The sequence below is a fragment of the Triticum aestivum genome, chromosome 2A (assembly GCF_018294505.1).
Source record: "Triticum aestivum cultivar Chinese Spring chromosome 2A, IWGSC CS RefSeq v2.1, whole genome shotgun sequence".
Classification (NCBI taxonomy): Eukaryota; Viridiplantae; Streptophyta; class Magnoliopsida; order Poales; family Poaceae; genus Triticum; species Triticum aestivum.
The window spans coordinates 29352487-29375820 of NC_057797.1; the positions used below are offsets into that span (position 1 = coordinate 29352487).

Here is a 23334-nt window from a genome sequence, read left to right on the forward strand (position 1 = left end):
AGTTGAAAGAGAAAACGAGGATTTGAAAGAAAAATTAAAAAGAATTGAGGGGGAGAAGATGGAATTGGAGTTGCATGTTGCCGATGTCGTCGATGATCACAAGATCAAGATGAAGAAAATGCGCTTGAAGATTAGAAAGATTAGGAAATATGCCATTCATAGTGAGGCTTGGTATCATTATGCTGTTGGATCAATTGTTACCTTAGTTGCGATCTTGATCGCATTTGTTGTTGCATTTAAATTCTTTAGCTAGAGAGTTATTTGTTTGTTGCATTTAAGTGTTGTATGAACTTGTATTAATTTGGTATTTTCGGTGTTGTGTAATGAAGATGAGCCAACAATGGATGTACGATGACCGATGCTCTCCCGAGTTTATTAATGGCGTGCATACTTTTCTGCTTGCGGCCGAGGCAAACAAGCGGGCAGATGGTTTTATGCCTTGTCCATGTGCTGGCTGTAAGAATGATCACAATTACTCTACGTCAAGAACCATTCACGTCCACCTGTTTGAGTCCGGTTTCATGCCCCACTATAATGTTTGGACCAAGCACGGAGAAAGAGGGGTTATGATGGAAGACAATGAAGAAGAAGAGAACGACGACAGCTATCTTGGCCATGGGTTCCCTAAATATGATGATACAACATTGGGGGAAGAAGCTGAGCCGGCAATGCGGGAAGAAGCTGAATAAGATGCATCAGATGAGCCCGCTGATGATCTAGGTCGGGCCATTGCTGATGCAAAGAAAAACCGCGCAAGTAATTTGGAGAAGAAGTTGCAGCGCATGTTAGAGGATCACAAGAAATTGTTTTACCCGAATTGCGAAGCTGACAAGAAAAAGTTGGGCACCACACTGAAATTGCTGCAATGAAAGGCATAGAATGGTGTATCTGATAAGGGGTTTGGAAAGTTGCTGGTAATGATAAAGAATATGCTTCCAAAGGATAACGAGTTGCCCGATTGCATCCTCTCTCGTGGTGATTAGTATGAGGATTTGCACGCTTGCCCGGTATGCGGTGCATTGCGCTATAAGATCAGGCGCGATGACCCTAGTGATGTCGAGGGCGAGCGCACCAGGAAGAAGATTCCTGCCAAGGTGATGTGGTATGCTCCTATAATACCACGGTTGAAGCATTTGTTTTAAAAGAAAGAGCATGCCAAGGCGATGCGATGGCACAGAGAAGACCGTAAGAAAGACGGAAAGTTGAGAGTACCCGCTGACGGGTCGCAGTGGAGAAAAATCGAGAGAAAGTACAGGAAGGAGTTTGCAGGTGACGCAAGAAACATATGGTTTGGTCTAAACGCAGATGGCATTAATCCTTTTGGGGAGCAGAGCAGCAACCATAGCACCTAGCCTGTGACTCTATGTTTGTATAACCTTCCTCCTTGGTTGTGCATGAAGCGGAAGTTCATTATGATGCCAGTGCTCATCCAAGGCCCTAAGCAACCCGACAACGACATTGATGTGTACCTAAGGCCATTAGTTGAGCGTTGCTGTTCGTGACCATCAATGATCGGCCTGCTCTTAGTAACCTTTCAGGAAGGCCACCCACTAAACGACACATCCCGATAGCCACTTCAACCAACCACTGCTTGTGTTATGTTCTAGCGAGAAATATATAAGAAAACACACTCGCGTACATATATATGAAATATTTTCTGAAAAAATTTAAAACTTTTATTATTAAAAAATGTGAACAATTTTAAAATGCCGAATGGTTTTGGAATTTGTGAACGAAATTTGAGCAATTTTACTTTGAAAATGAACAAAATTTTGAAACACAAACAATTTCTGAACATCTTTCGAAACATGATTTTTTTAAAAAAATTGTGGTTTTCTTTTTTGGGGGGTTTTGTTTGTCCCATTATCCTTGTTATTTTTCAATTTTATTTTGATCTTAATTCCCTTTAAAAAATCACGAACTGTTTCTAAATCGCGAACCTTTTCTTAAATCCATGAACTTTTCAAATTCAGAAATATTATTTTATTATCGTGAACTTTGTTTTCAAATCTGTGAACGTTTTTACACATCCAAGTACTATTTTGAACTTTATGAACATTTTCCAATGCCCGGATTTTTTTTCAAATTCGTGAGCATCTGTTTTTAAAATTCATGATTTTTTTCAAATCCATGAATGCCTAGGCAGGCCCAACAGGCACGCGACAGGAAAGATGCATTGCCTAGTTGGGCTAAAACATAAGCTTTTTTTCTTTTCTATTTTTAGTTTTTCTTTTTTCCTTAATTTGTTTTTCTCCTTTTTGAAACCTATCTAAAAATTTGAATTATTTTTGTAATGCCAAAAATGTTCATATTTTCAAACATTGTTCACAATTTTTAAAAATATTCTGAAATTAAAAAACTATTCACGTTTAAATTTTTGTTCACAAATTTAAGAAATGTTTGCAATTTGTGGATAATATCAATTGTTGGGAATTTGTCCACAATTTTAGAAAAAGTGTTCAAGTTTACAAAATTTTCATACACAATTTGAAATTCCATAATTGTTCACTAATTTCAATAGATTGTTAGGATATAGGAGAATGTTCATGTTGATTGATAATGCCAAAAATTGGAAATAACAAAGGCATTCTTAATTAGAAATTACATGCTCAGCGATGCACCTGTTTGGCCTAGTCTAGCCCACTCCTCTCAATAGGTGTTTTTTTTTCTATGGATGAATAACCCCAACTTCTTGCAACAACTTGACACGGATATATGAAACATCCATGCCAGGTTGAACAACTTCCGACACCATTTGCACGTTGTGACACGTCCGCCCATTTATCAGCTTTTTTTCACCGAGAAAACTCTAGAAAATGCAAAACTTGTTAAAAATCCAAACAATTTGGCACGATGCCTTGAATTTATCATAGAAGTTGGTGGAAAAAATTGGAGCCATTCTACGGATGTCGAAAATCAACGTGCTTTCAAAAGGATCTTTCTCACCCTACCTGAACACCCTTCGTTGCACATGGTCTTTGGGGTGCTATTGTTTTCTTAGAACTTTCAGATGAATCTCTGATTCTTTTTTCCCTGTTTCTGCTTGAGTCAGGTCATGCGAGTTCATCCAACCGTTCACGTACCAGTACATGTTGCATTGCAATTTGCAAGTAACCTTGCTTCAGCAGAGGAGAATTGGGTGATGGACTTGCTATCAGCCTGGTTATGAACTACTATGTCTATTCCTAAATAGATAGCATATTAGAAAGCATGCACTCTAAATTTGGCTGATGCGATAAACAGAGTATTCATATTGTTTTCTTGAGTAAAGAAGGTATTCAAATTGTTTGGGTGAAATGTACGTGAAAGGAAAATTGATTTACGATAAATGATATTTCAAATTATGTATGCCAAGAATTAGGTCCTATACACTTCGTGTGAAATTTCAAATTTTCAAAAGGGTTAAACTATTATTTTTAGGGAAGGTTATCCTATATATGATTACATGTGTTAGCTGAGACGTGCAATCCAAGCTTCCTGGTGTGACAAAAGTTTGTGGAATTGAAAAAAGTTCATCGGTTTGAAAAAGGTTAAGAATTTGATAAAAAGTTCACAAATTTGAAAAAAAATCGCAAAATAAAATAAGTTCACAATTTTGACAAAACAAAGTTCACGAATTTGATAAAAGTTTGTCAAATTCAAAAAAGTTCATCGACTTGAAAAAAGGTTAAATAATTAGTAAAAAAAAGTTAAAAACAAATTAGAAAAAATCTTGAAATTGATAAAAGTTTGCGATATTGAAAAATATTCATTTATATGAAAAAAGATCACAGATTTAAAGGATAAGTTCAGGGATTTAAAAATGTTCATGAGTTTAAGAAAATGAAAAAGGAAAATAGAAAAATAAGAATAAATAAATAAAAATAAACCAAAGAAAAAAAAGGCAAAAAAGAAAAACAGACTGATAAGATACCCAACAAGACGAATAAAAGAATCCCTTAAAAAGGACGAATAAAAGAAGAATCCAGTGCGCTGTCCTAGTTGGTTACTGTAGGTAGTGATAAACCAAGAGGTTGGGTGTTCGATACTGCCTCACCCACTTAGCTTTTGAAGCTTAAAATAATAATAAATTAATAAATGGTCCAGGGCCAGGATGGAGGGGGGACATGCTCCAGTTGTCTGATGGGCTGGCGGATCTGCTATGTACGTCTACAAACAGCTCGTACGCCTCACATATGGAGGTGTGTATATGTTATGGTCAAATGACTATACTACCCTTATACGGTTTGTGAAGGGGGGGAGGGGGGGGGGGTACCGAAGCATGGCTCCCTTATCTTATTAGCGGCATTGCATTTGCACACTTGTATTGCACGCTATGACTAAGGTGAGCACCAGTGCCAGTGTGCCGAGTGTCCAGATGTTGGCTCTACAACTGAAATTTGATGTCCGCAATGAGCTCAAGAAAGTGCCTAATTTCCTTAGATGTTTTCCCAACGTTGAGACACTATATATCCAGGTACAATAGTTAATCCCGGTTTGCTTCAAAGAGCATTTTTTATTACCACTATCTATATTTATACTCCCAGGGGTGGACCCAGGACAAAATTGACCCGGTGTCCACATGTACATTACATACATGTGGATATCAAGCAATGTTATACATAAAAGTCACACACTCATCAAATACACACGCACTTTCCATCACTGGTTTTGAACATTGTAATAGGGAATCAATTATTGTTGCTAATGAGCTTGCGAGGGTAACTAAGTTCTCTACAACTTATGACTGGTTTCAGGAGCCTCTGAATGATATTGTATCCCTCCTCATAGAAAATATAACTGTTATTCAATTAAATAAAACTCTACTTTTGTTAAAAAAATACATGGGCACTTGTTCTTTTTATTAATATCTAATCATGTCTTTTCTTTGTGAAAGTCCACAAGTGACATTCAATAATAAGCAGCTCATATCCGAAAATTTTCCATCATGTTAGAACAAATGTACGATGTTAAATCATTTATATTTCCAAGGGCTAGAATAAAGTTGACTAATAGAGCATAATGATTGAATTGTGTGATTAACTGATTATAGAGTTTAACCTTGTTGTTGTGCGTCTAGCCGTCAAGGAATGACCCAAACATATGTGAATTGCTCTCATAAATTGACAAGACGCAGTATTCCAATTCCCAACTAAACACTCCTAAAATTATAAACCCTATATGCGTACAATTTAGAAAAGCAGAACTAGAAAAAATAGAGACATACTCTAAAATAATCAATTTACCTCTCCGGTTCTTCTGTGATCTACGAGTTGGTGAAGGAGTCGGTAGACCGCGACGCTGATTAGATGTTTAGCACGCGAGTAGGCGGCGCCGTGACGAACAAGCGCGGGTCGTCTGCTGTTTGCGGGAGGCGGCGGCCAAGAAGTAGGCGCACCCGTGTATGTAGCGCTATACCGCTATGATCGATCATATGGCATATGCGTCTTTTTTTCAGAGAGAATGGGCATGCCGTGCGTGAGTTCACGTCCCTGGCCGCATGGGCCATTAGATGGGCCTGGGGTGCGTCCCCGTCACTGGCTCATTGCTCCAGATCCAGGAATTTTACCGGTGTCCATGCAAGAATTTACCCGGTGTCATGGCGACACAGAGGTTGCGTATACAAGGTATGCAACAAAATTACCCGGTGTCCTGTGACACCGGATGGGCCAACGTGGGTCCGCCCCTGTATACTCCCTCCATCCCAAAATAAGTGTCGCAAGTTGTAAACTTTTTACTAAACCAGCGACACTTATTTTGGGACGGAGGGAACCAGCGACACTTATTTTGGGATGGAGGGAGGTGCATGTTTCGATTAACTGCTAGCTGAACTACGCATGTGTTTTTTGTTGTTTCAGTCTGCAAGGGTTTATGAGGATCCCACTGGTAAGGTGAGTGCCAAGTTCCGGATAGAGGGTGGTCGCATTACATGTATCCGGAAGAATATGAAGAAGGTGGTTTTCTATGAGTTGCAAGGGTCAAGAAATGAAGTTGTGTTCCTCAAGTTCATCGCCGAGAGAGCTGAAATGCTAGAGAAGATGGTGATTGTGGTGTCATATAAGTTCTTAACTTCGGGGGTTGATGTAAAAGCCACACTCAAGTCTCTGACTTGCGCAAAATGGGCCAACGGAGATTGTGAGCTTCAAGTCTACAAGAGCACAATCACCAAAAGTGGAGGTCCAGTTTATAACATCTGACTAGCATCTGAGTCTACGTGTGCTGACCCTTTTGACCATATCTACTACTATGAATTGCTGTAAGGTTAATTTGTAGCTATTCCTCTTGTAGAGGACTACTGGTACTTTAACCTTACCAGATCGAGTCGGCAGCAGCTAGTAACAGTCCATGTCATTCATGTAGCAAGTTGACTCTGTGATGTTACATCACAAAATTTGTGCTAAATATGTGCCTGGTTGTTGTTGGTGGGGGAAATGGAGAATTCGAGGCTTTATAGCTAAGATAAGCTTGCGTTCACAAACCTTGTGGTAAATATGATTTCTACTATTGCGCTCAGTAATGGTGGTGGTCTGCACGGTAACTTTACAAGGGTTTTAGGTGTTTGCTACTAGGATGCATGTTTGGGCGAAATGAGCTGACACCTTAATTTGGTACACATCTATTTGTGATCTGAACCGTGAGCGCCAGCTTCCTATTTAAGCCTGATCACTGAAGATGAACATACCAGGTAGTGCATCAGCTGAATTATTCGAGACGAAAGCATATACCAGATCGTGTTGTCAGTGGGTCAAGTCCATGTTTCGATAGGCTGAAGGCCTACTTGCCTACTTTTAAATTATGTTGCCTACTTGGTACTTGCCTACTTTTAATCTGGGAATCAGATCAATGCTATGCTTGTGTAATGTTTGCCTTGTGCAATCAGTTCAATCATTCCTTGTGTAATCAGTTCAAAGTAATTGCGGTTTTACGCTACATTATTTCAAGTGCTTCCAGTGTTATGCCACATAGTTGTTCAGAGCTTCCTTGTGTAACTGATTCAGCATTTGCATTTTATAATCTGTTCAGGCCGTTATGGTTTTATGCTAGAGCATTTCAAGTGCTTGCAGTTTGCTGCTTTTACTGTCGCAAGAATGCTGAAAGAGACCAAGCCCTGAAGAGTTTTGCCTTTTTGCTCTGTTGAACCGGCCATCCATGGTACCAACAGCCCCGTCGATCGACTGTTGCAGCTGAGCCTGCATCAGAAACCCGTCGTCGGCCGTCTCCCCCTTCTCGGGTTACTCCGCCAGGCGTCGTGGGTGTCCTTCTGCCCCATGGCGTCCGGAGCTCCTGTAGAGGGACTTGCGGCGGTGGTCGACATGAAGCCGGGGCCAAGCGGTGCCTACTCTTTTCCATCTTCACATTTTTAGTTAGGGATCACTCACAAGCTTTCTCGCCTTCTCTTTTTGATTATCTTGTTTCAAAAATTAAATTATCAAGAGATATAGAATTACTTTGCACTTTCTGAACTGAGTTGCAGTGTGCTTATTTTGTAAGCTGCCGGTGAAAAATTAACGGTTGTTCTATTACTCTTATTATAGATTACATATCAAGAATTTTTGTTATCCCGTGGTTGCCCTTCCACCTTTTGTCAGAACACAACTTGATCAAAAAATAAGTATGAAGCCAAATATCTAATAATCTAAGAGCTAATCTCATAGGCTGGACGAAGTTACAGTAATCCATCATATAATACCAAATGGAATTTAGCTCACTGGGTTTTCTCTATAAAACATGGTTTCTTGTTTGTCCTTCAATATATTTAAAATAGTTTATGATTTATTAAGTTATCAAAGGCCAGAAAAACTTGTGTCCTCAACCAATACAACCATTTGTAGATAATAGTTTATGATTTGTTACATCATCAAAGGGATGAAAAACTTGTGTCTTCAACCAATACAACCATTTGGACCACCATAGTAAAATATGTAGCCCCTATTGATTTTAAGAGTGAAGTCAGTTTCTTTGTAGCAACCTGGCCTGTCAACTGACTTGATCATGTGAGTTGTAATTGGGTCCCGAGCATGGCCGTTGGCATCGTAGATCTTAATATGCTTAAAGTATGCAGATCTCTTATCATCTTCATCATCTGGGAATTGACCACTTCCCATTGGAGGGCCATGTGTATTATTTAGGTAATTCACAAATCCTGTCAGGGCTTGTATTCGTGATTCTCCAGGGCAAAGTTGTCCTGGAAAATGCCCCAAGAATGATGGACGGTCTAAATCGTGTCGATACACCACCCAATCCCCAGAGTTCGGATCCTGCAGTATACAATAAAAAAGGGATGATGGTCATAAATGATATTTTTCATGCTTGCAAGGAAACTCTTGTGAACACATGCCAATGCAATCCTATAGGGATATCTACTAGGACAACAGGGGGGACCTTGTTTAGGCTAAGCCTGGCGTAGTGATCGGCTTGGCCATAAATTGACGGGGGGGGGGGGGGGGGGGGGAATAGCTTGCCCAGGCACTAGCGTAGCTCCTCTTGTAGGGACAAATCCTGGGCACTGCAAGTTATAGCAGCCTGCAGATTTGGTGTCCCTCTGAGAAATGATACAAGGCGACATGTATTAATGTTAATGTATACATAGCTATAATTAGTATAAATGAGTCCAATGAGGAAAAAAAAGGATAAGTTTAGTGACACCTCAACATTATGTACTTTATCAGAATGGCATGGTATACACTTACCGTCGTGTATGTAAAGAATCGAACGTCTCGGTTATGATACAAAGAGGGGGAAACCTGCAAGCCAACCCATAATTTAAATAGCACTTCTTGAAAAGCATTTGAGTTTGTGAGAATGGGTGATATGTATGTACATGAAACCCAGCTTCAATTAAGCTGTAGTGTTCCCCTTCTTGACAGTAGATCTGTATGGCTGATCCGGATTCTTGAGAGTTTTCTTGATTAGGTGAACCCATATACTCATTTCAGCTCGAAGACCATAGAATTTTCCTGGCTCCGTGTGCCACATTGCATACTATTTATATAAAGATGTAGCTCAAATTAGTGAATAGTCAGAAAAAAATTGTACTTGTGCACAAGCATATTACAATTTTTGGGTAGCTTCTTGGCAGTGGTAGGACGCTCTTCTTCCTAGAACTTATGACGTGGTGTTTTTAGGTGATCCTTTAGATGCTATCAAGATTTTCCTATGCCTTAACTAAGTAGGTTTGGCTCGAACTTACCTTCTCTACAAGGTGTATGGGTCATGCCAATGTAGCACGGGAAATTGGTGCATCGGTTAACTCCTAGCTTGGTGTTGGCACATCGGGATTAGTATTACATAGTGCATGCATACATGGATCTTCTTGGTAAGGAAGTGCGATGTGCACTCCAAGCTAAGTGTTTGAACATCAGGATTAGTATTACATAGATCATGCATGGAACTACATCTGTTTCTGAATCCATTGGGTGTGGTGTATTAATTTTTTTATATATTGCATTATTTTTCTAGGTCTGTATCTAAATACATTGGGTGTGGTGCATTAATTTTGTATATTGCGTTCTTTGTCAAACCAGATCTGTTTCTGAATCCATTGAGTGTGGTGCATTGATTTTATACTCCTATATTGCATCCTTTGTCAAACCAGATCTGTTTCTTACTTAATGTGCGAAAAAAGATCTATTTCTGAATCCATTGGGTGTGGTGCATTAATTTTGTATATTGCGCTAAAGAGAAACATATCTATGTAATTTAAATTGACCAAATATTTCCTCCTGTTACGAAAATCTAACACGGAGGGAGGGAGGGAGGGAGGGAGGGTCATACATGAGATTTAGTGTTGCCTTTTCCATCGGTTTTCATTCTCCCTTTGAGCTGAAAAGGATTGGATCTTGAAAGAGTACCATCCTAGAAAAAAGTTTTATCTGGAAAGTTAGGACGATTGTTGTACCAAGTCCATAAAACATAGTTATTTCCTTGCACATATGTTGTTCTAATGTCTAATGGGCCACATAACTAACAATGAATAATAACAGCAGAATACAAATATTGGTACTTGTCATGATCAAGTGGTCATGTAGGTACAAGAACGTGGTGGATACATAAGAAATATTAGAAAGGGTTATATGTGTTGACAAGCTAAATGCATACCTTCTCATTTGTTTGTAGAGTGCCACCTAGATCTATCGATTCGGCCAAAGTGATGTAGTAAGGTGCAAATGAAAAGAAGAGAAATATTGGTATGATAACATGACCCTGACCACGACCCATTGGTACAAGAAACTGTCTTCCTTCAACAAAACTTAAAATTGTGTGGTTCCTTACACTTTTCTCTGATCTGGGCAGTGCTATATATACATATAGAGTAGAGGTAAGTTCTTGGATGTAAAGCTTTAGAACGTTTCTTGTAGATGTTTGCTCAACATTTATTGAATGATCTTATCTTTCTTTGGATAAGGATATACATCAATTATTCCATCAATGTTCTTTAATAGTTACTCGATTTACAATCATTCCTGTTTTTTTAGATAAGGAGATACTGATTGATTCATGAAATTTCATTAATAATGGACTAGATTTTATCGAATGAATGGTTGTCTAATGATTCGCCTGTTTTTATATGGATACGTATCAGTTGCTCCATCAATATTCACTAATAATAGAATTGGTTTAAATTCCAACCATTTCATTTCATAGATTTTTTTTCAAACTCATTATCAGCTTACTTCGGCCCATTGGTTAGGACGAGTGCCACCTAGTTAAATAGAGAAACCTACAATATCCAAAGATAGGGATCCACCAACTGACCTAGGTACCAACATACACTCTCTCACACACTACAAAGCAGTGGTGGGGAAATGGAGGGTGTGCACACTCCAATTATAATCTACCTAATCCAAGTGTCATACCATATTTAACAAAAGCACATAAATATCCCAATCATGTCGCACACCATTTTAGTTCATTAAATATATTCCAAATTTGTAATCAGAAATAGAAATAGTCTTACATGCAAGATGCACATAAGTAGAAAACTACGACATAAGGTTAAGTATCCTTTCCATGAAAGCTTTAACTATGCCATGTTCACTTACTTTCAAGAATACGTGTCGCTCGATAATTGTAACCGAGCAATGGTTCATCAGATCGTCATCCAACTTATTTATTACTGGACTCATTGCTGAAACTACCTGTTGCCAGTGGTAACATTGGTACCAATTTGGTAAGAAAGTAGACCAAATGATGAAGACCAGGCCTTTTTGTGAACATAACAGACAGCTCACTCATATGCGTAGACATCAAAATCTCTCATCTTTTCTCATATCATCAATAAAAGTTGCAAGTTCGAATTCAAGCCTAACCAAATATGTGATTCATATGTCCTTGGGGGTAGTGTTGAGAATAGCCAAAATTATAGGGTTCCTTCTGAGTTCTACATGGCAATCCACATGGACCAACGGTCAACAAAATTCAAAGGCAGTCAACACAAGTCAAGGAGGTCAGCAAAAGTCCAAGCAAGCTACCATGGGTCCAAGCAAGTCACCCTGGTCAACAATCATCCAAAAGTCTTCATGGCCAACAAGTCAAAGAAAGAAGAGCAAATTAAACATTAAGGCAAAGACAGGGGCAAAGCAACAAAGAAACTCAAGCCAAGAAGAAAAACTTTCATATAATGGAGGGAATCCCCCTTTCATGGGCCACTACTCTAGTCCTAGCCCAACTAGTGGCCCGTGGACAAAAGATTACCTAGTTTGAATGATAAGCAGACATAATTTCAGTCTAGAGGATTTCAATTTATGCTTGCGTCATCTTAGGTTTTTGCCTTGGGATATGGACCATTTGACGTAGCTATTCCTGCATTTCAGTCTCTGACAGGTAGGCCTCATGCTTGGTGGGACCCACATGTCAGTGACTCAGAGGCAGGATCACTCACGTCAGGGGATCCCCGTGCCTTGTGCAACTGTTTCATCCTTTTCTTAGAAATGTGGTACAAACGCAGATGTTTCCTTGTTTAACCATTTCAAGTGCTTGCAGTGTTATGCCGCATATTGTTCAAAGTTACCTTTGGGTAATTGGTTCAACTTTTGCATTCTCTAATCTCTCCAAGTTTTGCAGTTTTATGCTAGAGCATAGAAGTGCTTGCAGTTTGCTGCTTTTATTTTTACTGTCGTTAGAATGCTGAAAGAGACCAAGCCCTGAAGAGTTTTGCCTATGCTGGTTCTGCGCTGTTGAACTTGGCCAGCCGTCCATGGCACCGACCGCGCCGTCGATGGACTGTCCGACCCGATGTTACATGGGTTCAACTGGACTACACACACTAACTAAACTAACATAATCACCGGTTGAAAGTTTATATAAGATACTAACGAACTAAGTACTCACGCACTAACTAAAATAACATAATCACGCACTAACACTCCCGCCTAACAAACCATCGAAAGGTACGTGAGAAGATCAAGGAAACACGATATGGATCGGCCCCAACAGAAAACATCTCTTATCTCCTTATCCCAACGCATCACATGGAGCATTTCACGTGCATCCACCCTATATATACATTCACTGATCACCAACCATAAGACGTTCGTCGCACCATTCACATCTGGCCAGCAAGCACAAACCAAGAAAGAGACCGACCCATGGCGGCATCCAAGTCCCATCTCGCCTGCTTCTTCCTCGCCGTCGCCGTCCTGACTGCCGCCGCCGCGCCCGAGCCTTCGCTTTCGGCGGCCGTCACGGCCAGGGCCCCCGCTCCCTCCCCCAACGGCGACTTAGTAGCGAAACCATCATCATGGTCATGGTGCATCATCCCCTGCTTTTCGTTTATACCACAGATATTGTGTATACCACCCATATTCTGTCCACCGACGCCGCCACCACCGGCGCCGGCACCGCCGCCCCCGCCCACATCGAAGCCTCAGCCGAAGGAGTGCCGGACGCCGCTGATGGGGCTGATGCCATGCAAGGATTTCCTCACCAACAGCGCCGCGCCGGAGCCTCCGAAGCAGGGCAAGTGCTGCGACGGCCTCAGGTCGCTCGTCCAAGACGCTCCCATCTGCCTCTGCCGCATACTGGAGGGCACCGACCTCGACAAGCTCATGTCTGCGACCGTGGATAGAGAGAAATTCATTCGGACGATGATCATCTGCGACTCGAGCCCCGGTGAATTTGGTTCTTGTGAAGGTAACTTGTTGATCTCCTCTCCCGGTACCATATGTAAACTTTCATTTGCGCATTTCTTATTGTCTTTAGTGTGAATCTTTTTGATGTATCTGAGTGCAGGACCCGTGCCACCGATGAGGGCCGCACCTACCCCTAAAGCTGCTCCATAATCGGGCAAGTCAGGTAACCAGTTTATTTCCTGATAAAATTGAACCAATTTTTTGTGCCCATTTATTCATGCATGGCTGAATCAACTAGGTATACTTTTTTATTTTAGGGTGAGGTATACTTATTTACGTATTCTACTTTAACTTCTCTTGATTTGCTCTTTGCAGAGCCATCGTCCTCGTACGTAATAGCAGCATTACAGAAACAAGATGCATGTGCGGAAGCTGAAGATGCCGTATGTCAAGATCCGTTAGCATCATTTTTAGAAGAGAGTGCTAGTTCTTAGTTCGATTTAGGGAGAATGTGTAGCTTCATTTGTGACAAGACATTATTTGTCACCGTCCAACTATATGTTTCTTTACGAAAGTGTGCAACCGTTGCTATGTGTTTGATTAAGGAGTCTTCGATATATATATGTGTGCAATTTGGTAATAAACACATCAATATTCCAAAAATGCGCCAAGTCCTTAGTCCTGTAATCCTATGAGTCGTGCTTGTGTGGTCATCCTTAGGCCCAACTCGACCCAAAGACCAACACGAGCACGTGAGGCGCTCCGGCAGAATGGGGTAAGATCAGCGATGCGCCTCTTGCATGAACTCGGGCTAGTGAAACTCGATTGCATGCCTTGTCGCGGCCCCAACGTTCGGCTGTGCGCAAAGAGCCAACTAAATTTTAGGTGATATACTTGATTGAGTGGGCGGAGCATGTCATGAGCCTTGTGTTTCCACATTTTAGCATGTCGATCTCTCGTAGAGCAATTTTTTGAGTTACATTCTGTTCTAACAAACATATATATTGACTGTAGTCAACACTAAGGTAATGCATGATTTGGCTTTTAACAAAATAGCACAGTGGCCGCGCATTGCTCCGGCAACAACTTACCATGTATAAATTTAACCATTTGTTGTCTCAAAATCTGCCATTACACACAGAAATATTTAGTTTTATAAAAGATCACTTGTGATAAATTGAAGTAATATCATTTTACTTTTAGAATAGTTCTTAGTGGAGCACATTGTCGGGTAATAAGCCGACAATTATGGAAGATCCAAAATACCTATGCACATTTTTTCCTACATTAAATATAGGAGTGATGTTGTTAAACCACAAAGTTAGCAAAAGAACTAGGATAGTGACATAAATGGTGTTTCTGTCAACTACAGTTACAATACCATATATCAAGTGTGCGCGTTGTAGAGAGGAACAAAATATAAGACATGTGTAGTTGTGTTACATCTTTGTACACAAAATCCACTAGTGTAGAATGGTGCTATTAAGCCACCCTATCGCACACGCTAGAAAACAGTTCTGTGTGATACATCGCACACGGTTCAATCGTAGGCAGACCAATTCTGATTAATATGCAGTCAAAGACAACACGAATAAGTAATGTAAATGTGATGACTTTATGAACACAGTACAATCGAAATCGCTCACATACACGAGTATAGACTGACCCATATAAATGCACGCATTCACACTCTATCTCTATGAGCACCTTTGAGAGACTTAGCCGACCGAAAGGCTGGAATACATTCAGGAATAATGCGAGCATCAATGTCAAGTCTAGGACTGGAATCCTGGTGGGCTGAGGATATCACTGCCCTTATAACCATTCAAACATAGGTTGGTTCACTGTAAATATGATGGCTTGAAGGGTAATATTTTGTGAATATTACCAGCAAAATAAATTCATGTAACATTGAGCATTCATGTAATCCTATTTAAGGAATATATTTGCTTTTCTGATCAAGTTAAGGTAAGAAATATCTAAGAAGGAATTGCGGATTTATAGAACTAGCCAGAAGGCGAACATTCTGTATTTGAGCTAAAAGGGTACATGTTGTGTTGTGGTTCGAGCTAGCTCGCTCGCTGCACCATTAAATTTGGTACTCCCTCTGATCCATATTACTTGTCGTTGCTTTAGTACAACCTTGGCAGGGACAACTAATAGTTTTATACTGCTGGAATTTTCGCAAGCTTGCCATTTCTATCCATAATGAGCATTTGCGTGTAAGCTCTCTATTCTAGTCTTCTAGATTGTACTCGAAACTTTGTACTCGAACTAGCTATTAAAAGGCCAAATGCATGCATACAATTGAGTGTTGCTCATGGTTTTCAGCTTCAGCTTCAGAAAATATTCAGCACCAACCTAAATCATCGAAATTCACTGAATTTCAGTGATTCCGGTTTGTTTATATTCACTTGAATTCAGTTAACTATTCTAATTTTTCAAAAAGATTTTAAAAAGATTTGAAATTGTGTGTACTATTGAAGTTGCAGAAATATTTTGGCCAAAAAGTAAATATTTCACTATCTACTGAAATTACTGAAATCTCATTGAAAGTGAAAAGCATGTGTTGCTTACTGCTCCCTTGGGAGCTTTGTAAATTCTTCCACCTATAAATAAATGAGTACATAAAGATGAAAAAATCTTGGACACTACAAAAACTTCCATGCTGACCCCGGTGTGGCGATCAAATAAGTTTTCTGTTTTTTTCTTCTATAAAATAACTTGCCTGGACATCCGCAAAAAAAAGAAAAGTTGCTGGTGGAGTAGGGACGTGACCTGATTGCCCGCGACGAAAGTTACGTTGGTAAGGGACGTGAGGCCTCTTTCTACTAGTCCTACGCAGATCAATACAAATACAAATCCAGCCGCATAGGCCCCGAAGCGTTTTTAGGGTTTCGAGTGGCATGAGGCGGCGCTCAGGCGATCTCATCTCCTGAGGCGCGATCGTAAGAAAATTCACCCGCGATTCGCCCGAACTTCCCTGGTTTCTGCTCCTCCCTCGTTGTTGCTTCTCGGGACCATCAAGGGGGACCCTAGCGGTCCTGCCCGTCCTTGGAACTCGCAAGGAGAGTAGATTTCTAGGGTTAGGCGGCTTCGGCGGGGATGGCAAGTTCAAGCAACAATCTGGGAAAGGATCATGAAGGAGTGGAGAGGATGATGGAGAAGATGAACCTTACAGAGAAGGAAAGTGTGAGGCTGACTGTGGATGACCAAGAGGAGACGCAAGTGCCAAGCTTTGCGCTCATCGGGAAGGTGTTGCATCGACGTGTGCTACATGTCAACACCATTGCTGATGCGATGCGACCTGCGTGGGGGAACCCTAAAGGGCTGTACTTCAGTTCGATGGGGGGAAATATGTTTGTAGCCAATCTGGAGACTAAGAGAGATCGAGATCGCATCTGGGAAGGCGGTCCATGGACTGTTGGCAAGCATGCGGTGGTTCTTGTGAAATTTGATTTCAGGTCGAATCCGGATGATTGGAAGTTCGAGCAGATGCAGATTTGGGCTAGGGTCACTAAGCTCCCATATAACCTTCGTTGTCCCCCATGGCCGTGGAAGATTGCGGATTTGCTTAGGGATGTGGTCAAGGTTGATACTGATGCGAAGGGGTTTGCATGGGGAGATGCCTTACGTGCTAGAATTTGGATCAGGGTCAAGGAACCCCTGATGCGTTGGGTGCAGTTGGAATCAGCTAGAACTAAGGAGGTGATGTTCTATGATATTCAGTATGAGCACCTTCCTTATTTCTGTTTCTCTTGTGGTGTACTTGGACATGCTGAATTATACTGTCCCTGTCCCGCAGAGAGAGATGTAGAGGGGCGGCTGCCATATAAGGAGTCGCTGAGGTTCTCGTTTCCGAAGAGGAACTGGGAGAGTGCACCACCGAGATACCCAAAACAGTCCTATGGGGCTACCCAGGAAGAAGGAGAATACGTGGAAGAAGAGGTGGAGACTGGGGAGGAAGTTACCTCACCAAACAAAAATACTAAAGGCAATGTCAGCAGGTTTGTGTATCAGTTCAATGCACGTGGAGGAAGCAACGGAGTGGGAGGTTCACCTCCTCTCCGTGGACGTGGTCGGACAAATCATGGAGTTTATAGGCGTGTCAGCATGGATGGCAAAGACGCACATCCAAAGGGTACTTCTGGAGGGACATTGATGTTGGTTGATCAGGATACGTTGAACAAGAAGAGGCATGGCAGAGAGGACGTGTCAAGTGATTCTAGAGATAGCAGAGACTCAAAGAAGAAGAAGGCTCAAGAGATCAATAGTGCAACTTAGAGGCGGAGGATGCGAGTCAGCCCCGCCAAGACAAATGAGTTGCTTCGCTTGGAACTGTCGCGGGCTTGGGAACCCGGAGACAGTTCTTGAGCTTCACAACTTAGTGAGGCTGGAAGCGCCCGCCTTGGTCTTTGTGTCTGAAACAAAGATCGACGGAAGGAGAGTAGCGGACATAGCTTCAAGGTTAGGGTTTGCTGGTTGTATGCCCGTAAGCAGTAACGGCTTAAGTGGCGGTTTGGCTTTATTTTGGTCTAAGGAGGTAGATGTTGAGGTGAATAATGTCTCTGATTAGCATATTGATGCAAATGTAATAAATGTAGGAGGTGACCGTCAAAGGTGGAGGTTTACTGGCCTTTATGCTAAGGCAAAACGCTCTGAACAGTCACAAAGTTGGGAATTGTTGAGGTGGCTTAGAACGCAAAGTGACCTCCCATGGCTTTGTGGGGGTGATTTTAATGAAATACTGGATAATTCGGAGTATTTTGGCTGTCATGAGCGAGCTGAGTGGCAGATGGAGAGCTTTAGGGAAACGATTGATTTCTGCGATTTCCGTGACCTAGGCTACCATGGTACCCCATTCACATGGGATAATAAACAGCATGGTATCACAAACGTCAAAGTTCGTTTGGACAGAATGTTGGCAGACCCGGCGTTCATGCAATTATATGATGCGTCGAGTGTCAAACATGTTTGGTCTCCCCGATCTGATCACTGTGTGGTCGAGGTGAAAATCAGAAAGATGACAGATGCTTGGTAGGGAAGAGGCCAGCGAGGATTTATGTACGAGGATGCGTGGCAGAGAGAAGAATCATACAACGCTGCTGTTTTGGCAGGTTGGAGTACGGCCGGGGCAATGAATGACCTTCAGGAGTTGAATAATGCCCTAGTGCACATGCAAAATGAGCTTACCGATTGGAAACACAGGAAGTTTGGTGACATTAAGAAGAGGATTAAGAAGATTCATCGGGAGTACGAGCATGAGTGTGCGAATTCCCTTTATAGGGGCACGTCACAGCGGGAGAGAGAGCTTGCCAGAAATCTGAATGAACTATTACATAAATAAGAAATCATGGCCAGACAAAAGTCGCGAGTTGACTGGTTACATGCGGGCGACCGCAACACTTGGTTTTTCCATGCGAAGGCATCTGCTCGAAAGAGTCAAAACCGTATTGTATCACTTGAAGATGGTGCAGGTGTTCTTTGTGAGAGTAAGGAAGAAGTCGTGGCAGAAATCCAAGGGTTCTATACTGACCTTTATACAGTGCAAGAGGAGCTAGATGTAGAAGCTGTTCTGCACCATGTTCCACCTATGGTAACAGACCAGATGAATACACGACTGACTAGGTCGTTCACGGCAGAGGAGGTGAATAGTGCCATGTTTGCGATGAAGCCGTCGAAGGCGCCGGGTGTTGATGGTTTCAACGCCGGATTCTATCAGCGACATTGGGATCTTATTAAGGAGGATGTGACCCGTGCTGTCTTGGGCTTCCTCCATGGTGGTCACAGGCCGGACTCAGTCAATAAAACGGTAATCGTTCTAATCCCGAAAGTGAAAAATGCAAGGAATATTACCCAATATAGACCGATCTCCTTGTGCAATGTAATATACAAATTATGTTCTAAAGTATTGGCTAACCGTCTCCGTGAGATCCTTGACGAGATCATAGCAGAAGAGCAGAGCGCATTTGTACCTGGGAGGTTAATAACAGACAATGTGCTGATAGCTTATGAGTGTATTCACTCCATGAAGCGAAAGAAAGGGAAGCAGGGATGGTGTGCAGTCAAAATCGATATGATGAAGGCGTACGACCGTGTTGAATGGCCCTATTTGCAGGGAATCATGCAACAACTAGGTTTTGCATAAGAATGGGTCTCTCTTGTAATGAGATGTGTTGTTCCAGTTAGTTTCCAGATAAAGGTAAACGGTGAGCTGTTACCCTCTTTTAAGCCTTCAAGAGGGATGAGGCAAGGGGACCCAATTTCCCCATATTTGTTTCTGTTGTGTGGAGAAGGATTGTCGTGCCTGCTGAAAAATTATGATGCAGGATGGATTGACAGAGGTATTCGAGTGGGTGTTACAGCCCCGTGGATCTCACATCTCTTATTTGCGGATGATTGTCTTGTATTCATGAAAGCCGATGTTAGGAGTGCAACTCGGCTGACTGAGATACTGCATATTTACAGTGATGGATCTGGACAGAGAGCTAATAAGCAAAAGAGTTCAGTTTTTTTCCAGTGCAAATTCGGGAGCATCTGTTCGGGTGGGTGTGCGGAATGCACTGGATATTCATAGGGAAGCGCTTACGGAGAAATATCTTGGGCTACCAACTCCTTCTGGTAGGCTCAAGGAGCAGCACTTTGAGCATATTCTTGAATGTTCAAGGTGTAGAGTGCAAGGATGGTGTGAAAAGAAGTTGTCTTGTGCAGCGAGGGAAGTTCTTCTCAAGACAGTGGTTCAGGCCTTACCAACCTACGCTATGAGCTATTTCAAGCTCACAAAGGGGTTGTGCAAAAAAGTTATGGCAGTAATGTCCAAGTACTGGTGGGCGGGATCACTGGATAAGAGAGGAATGCATTGGCAGCCGTGGGAGAAAATGTCCATCTCAAAGATTAGGGGTGGCATGGGATTCCGAGATTTGGAGATATTTAATGATGCAATGTTGGCAAAGCAGGCATGGAGGCTACTGGAGAGACCAGATAGCTTATGTGCACGGGTTTTGAAGGGAAGATATTACCCTAATGGTGAATTCTTGAGTGCTGGTTGCCCAATAAGTGCATCACCTACATGGAGAGCAATTATCACCGGTAGAAACATGCTAAAAGATGGCCTAATAAGGCGAGTGAGAGATGGGAGGACGACAGAAATTTGGCACGACAAATGGATAGTTGGGACATTGTCCATGAAGCCCATATGTCGTCTCTCGGAGGTACCAATTCAGCTAGTGGCTGATTTATTGGATGATATAGGACAATGGAATGTACAATTGGTACGAACTATGTTCATAGCACCAGATGCGGATGCTATCTTAAGTATGCCGCGTCCAAGAGTGAGCCTCCTAGACTTCTGGAGCTGGGCATGGGAGAAATCAGGATTATTCACGGTTAGGTCTGCCTATCGTATGGCCATTGAGAACAAGTTTAACTTACAAACTCAGATTTCTTCGTCTCATGGAGGTCAGAGTACTTGGAAAGCTCTCTGGAAGTTGCAAGTGCAGCCAAAAATAAAAGTATTTATGTGGAGAGCTTTGAAGAATATGTTACCATCACATGGGGAATTATGCAGGCGACATATCAGAACGGATGCTATCTGCCTCATGTGTGGAGGAAGCGACGAATCGTTATTTCATACGCTAGTGACATGCGAGCATGCACTGCTGTTCTGGGAAGAGGTAAAGGATTTTTTTGAGCTTAGACTGCCCGCATTACATCCAGTGACATGGGCTAGGGATGTGCTCGATCATAACTTCATTAGTAAGAAGGATGCAGCAGTGGCCGTTTCGGTTATGTGGGCGATTTGGAACAACAGAAACAAATATACTCATAATGAAGCAGTCTACCAGCCGTTGCGGTCAATGCAGTTGGTACAGGAGCTGGTGAGAGCTCTGGATATCCCAGGGACGGAGGCGCAACAACCGAAGCCTCAACCAGTGTGGAAACCTCCCGAGGAAGGCTGGATCAAAGTTAATACCGACGGTGCAGTTGGGGCGGTCAGAAACTATGCTGGGACGGGTGCAATTTTGAGAGACCACCTAGGAGTGTTTGCTGCTGCAGTGATGACAAAGTATGATGCTGTATCAGATCCATTCATCGTGGAAGCGTTAGCTTGTAGAGATGGTATGAAGCTGGCTATGGAGAAAGGAATTCAGAGAGTTGTGCTGGAGACTGATTGTCTGATGGTGGCGTCTGCATGGGGGGATGCAACTGATCGGTCTGGTGCTGGTCATATCTTCAGGGAGATGAGATCATATCTCCCAAACTTCCAGGGATTTTCCTTAGTTGTTTCTCACCGTAGTGCTAATTTTGCAGCTCATGTTTGTGCAAGAGAAGCATGAAATAAAGAGACTTCTAGCTCCTCGTTTGATGTAATCGCTGACTTCTTGATTGCTATTGTGCAATCAGAGGTTGTACCGCCTGTTCAATAATAAATTGCCATGATGGCGGTCTCAAAAAAATCCAGCAGCATATATGCATAAGCCGTCTTGTGGTGAAAATCTAGAAGGAAGAAGATGGAGGCCTAGATGAGCGTGTCTGCTGCGCCGGTGGCCGATGATACATGGTCAAAGCTCCCGGCTGATCTTCTCGGCGAGGTCTACAGCCGGATCGTTTCTCCGATCGACCACGTCCGCTTCATCGCAGTCTGCCGCTCATGGCGTGTTGTGAAGACATGGCAACGGCCGGCACTGACTTTCCTATGGCTCATCTTCTCATCGTGCGGAGGCGGCGTGATGCGCGTGTTCTGCCCCGTGGAGGTGTACCCTTATGCGTTCCACTCCCACTCGAGGTCCTCAACAGCGTGGTCGGGTTTCACGATGGGGCTGGATCGCCATCACTTCCTTCCGTCGTGGTGGTTGTCGTGATTCTAAGTCTGACAGTAGAATAGGGGATAGGAATGTAGAGGCAAGATCCTAGCTATGGAGGAGTTGTACACGCGCATTTTACGAGTTCAGGCCCTTCTCGGAGGAAGTAACAGCCCTACGTCTCGGAGCCCGGAGGCGGTCGACTGGATATATGCGTGTGAGTTACAGGGGGTGCGAACCCTTGTCCCGGAGGAGGGGGTGGCTTATATAGAGTGCGCCAGGACCCCAGCCAGCCCATGTTACAAAGGGTTCAATGTACATTAAGGCAGGACATTACTAGTAACGCTAGTAATAAAGAGATATAAATGATCTTTAAGGTTACAGAGTGAATGACCGACCGTTGCCATCCTGAGTGACGTTAGGCCTTCTACACTATGAGTGGTTTCTTGTATCGTCGAGCGGTTGTTTGCATAGTCGAGTGTCTTCAAGACTGTCGAGTGGAACATAGCTTCATGGTCGAGTGGATGATGATTTCTCCTCAACTGCTTCTGGTTCTTTCAGAAATGTCCTTGTGGAGGGTATCTTGGACAGATCCATGACCCTACCGTAGGTACATAGCTTCATCATTAGCCTCCAAATGGATCAGGGTTTGAGTGGGGAAGGAGTTGAGAACACTTCCGACTCATTCTTCGTGTTGTGAGTATAACTTGTTCTAGAGCCATGAACTGAGGAGACAACGTCAACTTCTTTTTCAGTCGCCTTGGTCCATTCTTGGTTTTTGTCGAGTGAATTTTCATGGTAGAATTCCGAATCATAATGCGGAGGACGTTTTCAGTCTGACAAGCTGCTCTGCTCCCCGCGGATTTCGCGGGATTCGAATTTCGGGAAGCGCACTGGACTGGCGAGGCCGTGGTAATCGGGACGGATTAGGTAGGTTGCCTCGATCTCCGCGCCACCTTTTTCGCCACGTATTGCGTGCGTGACCGTTGCGGGATTTGTTTAGATCGTCTGGGCCTACCAGTCAGTCACTCGGAGAATGACCTTATAAAAGGTACCGGACCAGGTCTTCGCACCGTGCGCTCCCATTCTCTTTTCTTCTTCCTCCGACCTCTCCGCCACGCTCGCTTCTGCTCTCGTCGCAGAACCCTCGCTCGAACTCGATCCGCCGCCATGGGAAAAGAGAAGACGGTGGCGCTGGAGCGCGCGAAGAAGGCTACCGCGAAGGCGAAGGGCAAGCAGACCAGCCGGGGCGGATCCTCGTCGAGATCCGGCCTGCCACCGGGCTGGATCCAGGGCGACTGGATCCGCTCGACGATCAGCCAGGACGACCTCGACGACCTGGTGGAGGGGGGACTGATCCCTCACAAATCGGCGTGGCTCCCGGGGAATGAGACCGAGCCGCAACCAAGGGAGGGTGAGCGCGTTCTCCTCGCCACCCACGTCGATCGCGGATTTTCTCTGCCTCCCCATCCTTTCTTTTGGGG

At 43.0% G+C, this 23334-nt stretch overlaps 1 protein-coding gene and 1 pseudogene across 1 annotated transcript; one reads left to right on the forward strand and one right to left on the reverse strand.

Annotated features, from left to right (window-relative positions):
• Positions 1-7862: 7862 nt before the first annotated feature.
• On the reverse strand, positions 7863-9521 carry LOC123191427 (uncharacterized; annotated as a pseudogene).
• A 2968-nt stretch (positions 9522-12489) lies between these two features.
• LOC123184469 (non-specific lipid transfer protein GPI-anchored 23-like) lies at positions 12490-13653 on the forward strand. The gene is made up of 3 exons (XM_044596572.1): positions 12490-13110; positions 13210-13272; positions 13425-13653. The coding sequence occupies exons 1-2, from the start codon at positions 12567-12569 to the stop codon at positions 13257-13259; spliced, it is 594 nt and encodes a 197-aa protein (XP_044452507.1). The 5' UTR covers positions 12490-12566; the 3' UTR covers positions 13260-13272; positions 13425-13653.
• Positions 13654-23334: the final 9681 nt, after the last annotated feature.